Source organism: Capsicum annuum, chromosome 7 (genome assembly GCF_002878395.1).
Source record: "Capsicum annuum cultivar UCD-10X-F1 chromosome 7, UCD10Xv1.1, whole genome shotgun sequence".
NCBI classification, from domain to species: domain Eukaryota; kingdom Viridiplantae; phylum Streptophyta; class Magnoliopsida; order Solanales; family Solanaceae; genus Capsicum; species Capsicum annuum.
Window position 1 is genome coordinate 182,508,900 of NC_061117.1, and position 10,460 is coordinate 182,519,359.

Sequence of the window (10,460 nt, forward strand, 5' to 3'; positions counted from 1 at the left end):
AACGTCACCAACAACAACACCTTCTAAACATCAATTCACTATTAAAGTCATCGGTACTTAAGCATTTTCAACAAATAAAGTAAGCAACAGCATCACCTTCTAAACAAAAGTTCACTTTTAAAGTCGCCGACACTTAAGCATTTTCAACAAATAAAGTCACCAACAACATCACCTCCTAAACACTAGTTCACTGTTAAAGTCACCAAAACTTAAGATAATTCAACTAACAAAGGCACCACCGAAACAAATTCACTTTTAAAGTCACCAAAAGTTAAGCATTTTCAACAAATAAAGTCACCAACAACATCACCTTGTAAACACTAATTCACTATTAAAGTCATCGGCACTTAAGCATTTTCTACAAAAGTAACCAACAACATCACCTTCTAAACAAAAGTTCACTTTTAAAGTCACCAACACTTAGGCCTTTTTAACAAATAAAATAACTAGGCAAATGACTAGTTTATTCAGCAAAGATAATTAATAATTTATTAGTGATTTTCACTTTGTGTAATGATATATTTATTTTATTTTGTGTATATTTTTTATTTGAAGATATGGATAATTTTTAAAGTAACATGTCCAATTGTGAAGATATTTGTTTGATTAATTCTGGCACTATACATACGATATTCAAAGACGAAAAATATTTTACTCATCTAAACATGGACAAGATTAATGTTATTACAATTTCTGGTAGTGCTAATTTGATTGAAGGCTTCGAAAAAAATATTATAATGTTGCTCAAGGGAACTAAACTTATCATTAATAACGCCATGCTTTCTCCTAAGTCTCGAAAAAACTTGATGAGTTTTAAAGATATCCGTGAAAATGGTTATCCTATCAAGACAATTGATGAAATGAATCTTAAATATCCTGATATTACTAAGAATGTCTCTGGGCAGACATGTGTTAGAGAAAAGTTCCATGCTTTATTTTTTGGCTTGTATTAGATAGATATGTGCAATTTAGGCACATTCTATAGTAACAAGATGTTTACTAATTTCAATACTTTCGTACTTTGGCATAATCGTTTGGGACATCCTGGATCTATAATGATGAGATGAATCATAGGAAATTCAAATGGTCATCCATTAAAGAACTTGAAGGTTCTTTGGAATGGTGAATTTTCATGTAATGCTTGTTATCAAGGCAAGCTAATTGTGAGGCCATCACCAACAAAAGTTGGGATTGAGTCCCCCGCGTTCTTGGAACGCATACATGGGGACATTTGTGGACCCATTCACCCACCTAGTGGATCGTTTAGATACTTTACTGTCCTAATAGATACTTCCTCTAGATGGTCTCATGTGCGACTATTGTCATCTCATAACTTCGCATTTGAAAAATTATTGGCACAAATAATACGATTACTGGCACAGTTTTCTGCTAATCAAATTAAGTCTATTCGCCTTTATAATGTTGCAGATTTTTCATCTTAAGCATTTAATTATTATTGCTTATCGATTGGGATAAGAGTGGAACATCATGTACCCCATGCTCACACTCAAAATGGTCTTGTCGAGTAATTAATTAAACGTCTGTAATTAATAACAAGACCATTACTTATGAAAACTAAGTTGCCCACTTCTGTTTGGGGTTATGCAATTTTGCATGCTGCAACACTTGTTTGTCTTAGACCGGCAAATTATCATAAATTTTCTCTTTTGCAATTGGTTTTGGGTCAAGAGTCTAATATATCTTATCTGAGAATTTTTGGGTGCGGTGTATATGTGCCTATAGCACCACCAAACCGCACCAAGATAGGCCCCCAACGAAGGTTATGAATTTATGTCGGGTTTGAATCACCCTCCATTATTTGCTATCTTGAACCATTAACGGGAGATATGTTCACTACTTAATTTGCAGATTGTCGGCTTGATGAGATAGTTTTTCCAAATTTAGGAGGAGAAAATAATGACATCAAAAGAGAAATTTTGTGGAAAAACTCATCACTATCTCATCTTGATCCACGTGCTTCTATTTGTGAGCAAGAAGTACAGAAGATTATTCATCTGTAGAAAATTACAAATCAAATGCCAGACGCATTTACAGATTTGAAAAGGATCACCAAATCACATATTCCTACAAAGAATGTCCCAATTCAAATTGATGTCCCTAAAGGACCATCCACTAGTGTCATAGCTAATGAATCTAAAGCACACTTGAAGCGTGGTGAACCATTAGGTTCTAAGGATCGAAATCTTAAAAAAGAAAAACAAATGGTCAAGATGACACTACGAAAGATTCTTATATGAAAGTTCACGATTTGAGCAATGTTAATATTCCTGAAGGAATTAATGAGCCTGAGACTCAAGAAAATGAGGAACTATCCATAAATTCAAGTGATGTTCTGGATTATGTCTTTCCATATAATGTTGCAACGAAAATCATGCAAGATAGTGAGGAACTTGAACCTCGATCTGTCACAGAATGTCGACAAGGAAATGATTGACCAAAATGATAAGAAACAATTCAATCTGAATTGAATTCACTTGCCAAACGTGAAGTTTTTTGACCTAGCTCAAACACTTAGGGGTCGTTTGGTGGAGTGTATAAAAGTAATATTGAATAAGGTGTATTAGTAATGCTTGTTTTATTAATGCAAGCATTAGTAATGTTGATATTAGTTATGCAGACATTATTTTTTATACAACGTTTGGTTTGATGTATTAAAGATAATATATATTTTTATAATTTCTATAAAAAGATATTTATTTACCAAAATAACCTTACTTCCCCGTACACTATCTTTTTATTTTTTTCAATGTAGTCACTCTTTCCCTTATTTTTTCCGCACAAATTAAGACTTTAGGTTGATTTTCCAGCGATGGCTCAATCATCTGTTTTTCTCACAATTCCCCTCTTTTCTTTGCCATTTGGAAGCTGTTGTGTTCTTTGTTGTTGTTGTTGTAGTATTTTGATGTTTCTGGAAAATGGGAGGAGAGTAATTAAGGATATTGGAGGAGGCAGTTGCTTATTTTTTTTCCTCTTCCAATTTTCTATAGGGAAGGGGGGGGAGAGACCTGAAGACCAGGAAAAGCAACAGAACTTCCCTTCATCAACATGCTTCACATCAAGGCCGATGAACCAGGATCCAACACTCACATCATCATGAGCATGTGCAAAGTATTGATCTACAAAGTGGAATGTTTTGAGAGGTAATAATGTCATTTAACAAGTTAATACATGTGTTTAGAAGCTTGGTATTACTAATACATTGAAAATGGTGTGTATTATTAATACACACCTCAATACATAATAGAGGGTATAACTAATGCAAGTATTAGTTATACAGAGGCTAAAAAAGATACCTAACAATGTATTAATAATACACATTAATTAATGCATGCGTTATTTTATTCAATACACTCTACCAAACGACCCCTTAATGATGTTAAGCCTTTTGGCGATAAATGAATCTTTGTGCGAAAAAAAAATGAGAAAAATAAAATACAAAGGTATAAGGCACGCCTTGTTGCACAAGGTTTTTCACAGCGGCCTGGTGTCGATTGTGACGTGACACATTCACCAGTTATAGTTGCTATTCTTTATCACCACAAAGTGGTTAGGGTGGTACAAGGCAGGAAAAAAGTAATTTGTATATTTTAAAGAATCTTAGGCTCCCTGGACTTACAGATTACCAGGGATTTCAAATTGACAGCTATCTCGTTTCCTTCATGAAACTGATATGAGATTTGAATGTCAACCTTAACCACTGGGGTTTTTAAAAGCCATTCAGTGGATTTGACTGAGAACTTGCATAATACTTTGCCTCATAATTTCTTGAAGCAGCATCTTACCAAGTTATATTTACATTGTTCTTTTGAGTTGAGGCTACACCCTTTGAAGTTTTCCTACATGATAAACTTCCCATGGATCAATAAAGGAAACAATCAAAAGACCAAGCTAGTTTGTTAAAAATGCAAGGAAAAAGTAAAAAGAGTGTTCAGATAGCCAAAACCGTAACCAAGAACTACACAAACAAAAATTTTATTCTCCTCTGGGATTCCCTTTGCTACATGAACAAACAACAGATTTATAAGATTCAAAAAATAAAAGAAACAAAACTCATATAAGTTCTTGTTCACTACTTGCATTACATTCAAGCCCATTCGTTCTTTCTTGTTCTGCAATATGCATGAGCATCTCAAGGCGCTTGTCAAAACGCAATGCGCTCTCGTCTCTCTCATCAAGTTCTGCAGCTTCAGCTTCGAGCCATTTCTCTCGCAGATCATCCAAAACGTTTCCTTCAGCTGCGCTCATCTCAGCTCCTGGAGCACTTGGGGCAGTTGTACGAAGTGAGGAATCGCCGGATGGTGGCGGGAGGGTCAAAAGCATTGCCCTAAACTCTTGAGTATCTGCAAATGTCTCGAAGTTGCATGCCATTGTGTCTAGACAATACTCCCGAATCTTAATAACACCGTACCTAAAAGTGAAAACCAAATAACTTAGAAAAACTAAACAAAAATACAATGGAAATAATCCAGAGATGGTCTTCATTTTAGGGAGCATTCTGTTTTTAGCTTTCCTATAGTTCATTTGATTAATCTAAATAGACCAGAGAAGCTACGCCTTAGCTACTTCCTCTTTTTATGACAGACTTTAATGCTGGTCCTTTTCCAAGACGCCACATGCCCACAGAAAAATTGACCCTGGATAAATTTCCTTTTGTTAACCAAGTTCATGATAGGCTTGGATCAAATTGATCAGATGACGTGTCACCATCAGGCAAAAGCTTTCTAAATGTGTTTGGTGCATTTCCTGCTGAATCAAGATCATCTTATATCTCCATATTAAAAAGGAACTTCCAAAAGAATATTGAAAATATGCATATCGAGTGTGATAGATTAAGCAGGACCAAACATGCTAGTTCTCATAACACAAGCCTCCTAACATTTAAATGGCTAGATCATGTGTGTATTATTCTTGAATCATACATTGTAATAAAGAAGCTAATGATGTTGGATTGTATTTAAATTTCATTTTTTTTCTTGATAAGGAAGTTAAGAGAATCAGAATCAAAACTGTATCTGATTCATGAGTTATGAGGTAGATCTTTTGTTTTGGCATATTACATAGATAGACACCTAAACAGTCCAATTTTGAAAATGGAAATCCAGACAGCTCAACTCGTCCCGACTGTTCTCGTGGACACCTGACATTGACGTGACATATAAATGTTGGAGGTGCCTTTGTATGTTGGAGGGCTCAACTGACACAGCGGAGACAAGTTAAGGTGTCTAGATGTGCATCCTCAAAGTTGGGAGTGTTCAGTTCTCAGCTAATGCAAAGTTAAGGTGTCTATCTTTGTATTTTGCCATTTTCACACCAACTGTTACAAATTCGGGAGCAGTTAAAATAATGTTGTTCATAGTTCTTAATGCATATTACACTTTAACTCTTGATCTACCAGATGGACAGCAAGAAAATCAATGACAGGACAAAAGACACCAAATCAAATTTACAGAGGAGTTTTAGCTTTTAAGTTTAAACATCCAAAAACGCTGATTAGAAGATGGCGATAATCCATAACCAGAGAGATTTTAAACATTCCCTAAGGAGGCATCAGCACAATCTTGCAAAGGAATGTGAATATTTTTAATGCATAGTAGGTATTTAAAGAAGGAATACGACTGAAGAAGGCAGATGGCACATACATGTCTGACAATACCAGCCAATGACACAATTCAGCAGGAGAAACCATTTCCAAATGTGGCAGCAGTGCATCTGCTACGACACGTTTAAGGGGAAACAACAGGTACCTTGAAGCAGCATCAAACATTTCTTCTGCCTGACAAAAGAGATTACATGTATCATAAGTTAAACTATATGAGCAATCAATGCACAGGAGAAAGAAGCAGATAATTAGGGCAGCTATTCCATAATTTTTATTTTTTATATTTTGATCAAGGGGCAGCTATTCCATAATTAATAAATTCAAACAACATACTTGAACAGGGTCAATGTCCTTTAACCCATCAGTATACCTGGTTAACAAAATATGATTTAGTTAGCAAGAGGATGGAAAATGACATAACTGGAATAAGTACAGCTGAAAGCCATGTTATACATACTGAAATACATCAGAGTAACTCCAGTTTGTTTTTGTTTTCTTCTTTTTTGCGGACGTTAAAAGCAGCGAAAGAGGTCAGGTTCTCAACTTTTAGTTCTATATTTCCTATTGCACAGGAATACAAAAAAGAAATGAGAAATAGATGGCTTACATATACTCTATCATTTTCTCAAAAGCTCCAATGGTCAAATCATGTTCCTCAATGCATGGAAGTGCATTATCAGGTAAGCAATCTCTCCCTTCAAGAAAATCCTTCATGCGTGCCAACCTTGCTTTAAAATATTCAGACCTTGATGCTAAGACCACTTGATGGCAACGAAAGATCTTCTCATCAACTCTAACACAAACATCTGCAAGATCATTTTCAAACTCGCTAATCTGCATTGAACTGACAAGGCATATAAGACCATCAACACCGAGATTCAAGTTCTGTTCTCTGTTGGAATTCACAATAGCAATTTGAAGGATTTTATGCAAAGCATTTGGAAGACGGTCATCTTCTGGAAGAGAGATTCCCTGCAAGATGAACCGCTTTTGGGAGTTATCTACGTCCCTTAGTGCTTTGTACTCAGCATATTTTTGATGAACCAACTCCTTCTCAAGGACTTTCTGTAGTGACTGGCATTTGCAAACTTTACAAATTCTGACAAGATCCTCCATGTCATCTACTGCTATATCAAGTCTGTCGGAATAAAAGAAGTGGATGAGGCTATAAAGAGCATGATAAGACAGCTTTTCCCTGGAGAATCGCACTTCCTTTCTATCCTTCCACTCAGTCTGAAATTTATGTTTGAAGAAAGGAGATCGCGCAGTCAAGATCACTCTGTGAGCTTCAATAGGCCTACCCTGCACGTAGAATACAACATCCGGAGGAAAGTGGCCGGGGTTGGATCCTCCATTTTCTGAATTACCTATTAATTATCCCAGACCACCATGTCATTTTCGAGTGCATGAAGACAATCTGGACAAAGAATCAGAGAGTGTGATATATGCATAAAGTTAAAGAACCAAAGTACTACTACAACCACAGTCTCCGAATATAAAGGAATCCGACTAACAGAACATGCAGTGAACCCAAAAAGAATTATTAGCTAAGGAAACAGTAAGCAGTAATGATGGAGTCAGTTAAAACACTATTTAGAAAAGTCACGACTTCTCTGCTGCTGGAAGTTCTAGTAAGTACAGTCTATCCAGTTACACAATCATGCATAACGCAAATGGCTTCACCAGACCTATATTGAGAGCAGAAGTCACAATTCATAAAGGTTGACTGATCTGACTCTGTCTAAAGAATCAACACCAGAATTGAACAGTAATACAATGAAAAACTAAAGCACAAACCTCAGCAACACATGAGGAGATTTAAGATTGTTACACTATTCATGGTGCAATAGCTAGTCCAGAAGTCATACTTTATTTTGTATTCATGGTGCGGAGTGTTGGCCAGTCAAGAACTCTCATGTTCAAAAATTGAAGGTGGCGGAAATGCGGATGTTGCATTGGATGTGCGGGCTTACTAGGGGTTATAGGGTTAGGATTGAGACTGTCCGTGAGAAGGTTGGAGTGGCTTCGGTGGAGGACAAGATGCGGAAAGTTCGACTAAGATGATTTGGGCATGTGATGAGGAGGGGCACGGATGCCCCAGTTCGTAGGTGTGAGAGGCTAGCTTTGGATGGCTTCAGGCGGGGTAGGGGTAGGCCGAAGAAGTATTGGAGAGGGGTGATGAGACGTGACATGGAGTAGTTACAGCTTACCGAGGACATGACCTTAGATAGGAAGGTGTGGAGGACACGAATTAGGATAGAAGGCTAGTGCATGCGAGGGGGTGCCTTTGGTACGTTAGTGTAGGGTATTAATGTGTGGGTGTCTTAGCTCTGTTATGCCATCTTGTTTCATGCTTTTATTATGAATTTGTTTATTATTCTCTGTCTTGAGCCGGGGGTCTATCGGAAACAGCATTGCTACCTCTCCGGAGGTAGTGGTATAGACTGTGTACATCTTACCCTTCCCAAACCCCACTGTGTGGGCACTGGGTTTGTTGTTGTTGCTGTTAAGTTTCTTCTGGAAGTCTAGGTACTTCTTCCTATCTACTAACATTCCTGAGTAGCAAGGATCCCAAATTCAAGATAAATTCCTGTAAATTGTGGTTTCTTAGCATGCTATGTAGACTTCCTTTAAAAAAAAAAAAAAAAAAAAGTAGTCCCACTTTCCCAATATGTGTAATGATATTTGACTAAACACGAAATTTAAGAAAGGAAGACTTTTAAAACTCATGGTCTAAGACAAGCCATAGTCATTTGTGTGGCTTTAAATTATCTCATTAAAGGTAAAATTGAAAGTTTAAAGTCAAATTATTTCGAAATGAGGAAGAGGAACTGTGACATCTTTTTCGGAAAATACTAATAAAGGCAAGTATTTCACATATATTAGGACGGAGAGAGTAGTAAATGGCTTTCTACACAGAGTCTTTCCTATAGGTGGGTGAAGGAAAACTCGCGATAGTTCTTTCTCCATTATTAGATTGCTCAAGACTAGTTAAATATGCCCATTACAAGGGTAAATTGCAGCTCGGTATGCGGTATCAAATGAGAACCAAATAAGAAATACCAAAAACATGGATTCCAATAACATAGCATATTTGGCAAAAGACAAGCATAACAGCTGCCATAAAGGTCAAGGAGCTGTGTAAACACTTCCTGACATGTCATGCTATTTGGTTTCCTTGGCAGAACAAACTGCCTTTAGATTTTACGGTTCCAAAAGTTTGCGCACCTTCTGAACACTGTTGCTTGGCATGCTATTTGTAAATGATTATTTTGCTGTTACATTTTTTAAAATTATCACATCCCTCTTTTAGCTGCAACCTTTTTCCCTTCTTTTGTGATCCCAACTCCTTTAATGATAAGTTGGAGATTTGGAGACAGACTCTTGAGTCTAAAGGATTTCGGTTGAGCAGGACCAAGACGGAGTACTTGAAATGTAAGTTTAGTGATTTGTCGCAGGAGGCTGACGTGGTAGTGAAGCTAGATTCTCAGGCCATTTAGAAGAGGGAGATTTTCAAGTATTTGGGGTCTATGATTCAGGGGAATGGTGAGATTGACGAAATTGTCACGCACTGGATTGGTGCAGGGTGGTTGAAATGGAGGCTCGCTTCGGGAGTCTTATGCGATAAGAAGGTGTCTCTAAAGATTAAAGGTAAGTTCTACAGAGTGGTAGTCCGACCGGCTATGTTGTATGGAGCGGAGTGTGGACTAGTTAAGAACTCCCACATTCAAAAGTTGAAGGTGACAGAGATGAGGATATTGCGATGGATGTGTGGCCTTACCAGGAAAAATAGGGTGAGGAATGAGATTATTCGGGAGAAGGTGGAAGTGGCTTCGGTGGAGGACAAGATGAGAGAAGTGATGTTATGTTGGTTCGGATACGTGATGAGGAAGGGCTCGGATGCTCCAGTTCGGAGGTGTGAGACACTAGCTATGAATGGTTTCAGGCGGGGTAGAGGTAGGCCGAAGAAATACTGGAGGGAGATGATTAGGCATGATATGGAGCAGTTACAGCTTACGAAGGACATGACCCTTGATAGGAATGTGTGGACGACGCAGATTAGGATAGAGGGTTAGGGTGTAGGAGTGCGTCAGTAACCGTAGGGACGAGTACTTTGTTTGTGTCTGGAGTTTCTTGTTCGTGGTGTTTGAGTGATGTCTATGATTTCGAATAGATAGTTTATAGTATTATCTTGTGGTTGTATTATTTCTTGTATTAGCTAGCAGTGTTAGTTTATTTTGTATACTGTATTAGTTTATATGCATTTATGTTTTTTGTTTGTTATACTGGTATCGGTCCTGAGCCGGGGGTCTATCGTAAACAACCTCTCTACACTTGAAGCAGTGGTATGGTCTGCGTACACTCTACCCTCCCCAAACCCCACTATGTGGGAATACACTGGATATGTTGTTGTTGTTATGAACCCAACTCCTTGATGCACTTACGCACCAATCTCTGCTTATGTCTGTATTAAACTAGATAATTTTTTTGAAATAACCGTGGTGTCTGAGCCAACTTTTGGCATCTTGACTAACTCCACGGTATACCTGCCACCTCCACCATCAACAGATATAGGTAATTCTGCCAACTAAAGAGAGAACAGATGAGACGAAATCCCTAGTTTTTTTTGTCTCTGCTGAGATTGAACCTGAGATCTATGGTTTTCAACCCACTGTTTCTTAAGAACAAAGAAACTGGAGCGGAAAGCCGATGACAACTCAAAAAATTTAGAGAATTTAAATGCCAGGCTATTTTATATTCAAATTGAGAACACTAATATTTTGAATATTACCCACACCCCTTAAGAAGGTTTCAATTTCTTAATAAGCCTACGAAGAGA

General features: G+C 37.4%; 1 protein-coding gene across 1 annotated transcript in view; it reads right to left on the reverse strand.

Moving 5' to 3' along the window:
• Window positions 1-3,977: 3,977 nt before the first annotated feature.
• LOC107854870 (BTB/POZ domain-containing protein At2g04740) overlaps window positions 3,978-10,460 on the reverse strand; it is a 9,613-nt gene continuing 3,130 nt past the window's right edge. Inside the window, exons 2-5 of the mRNA XM_047393871.1 lie at window positions 6,228-6,987; window positions 5,954-5,990; window positions 5,661-5,794; window positions 3,978-4,429 (exon numbers count right to left, since the gene is read on the reverse strand). Of these exons, the coding sequence (XP_047249827.1) occupies window positions 4,072-4,429; window positions 5,661-5,794; window positions 5,954-5,990; window positions 6,228-6,987 (1,289 nt within the window). The 3' untranslated portion in view covers window positions 3,978-4,071. The remainder of the gene's footprint in view (window positions 4,430-5,660; window positions 5,795-5,953; window positions 5,991-6,227; window positions 6,988-10,460) is intronic.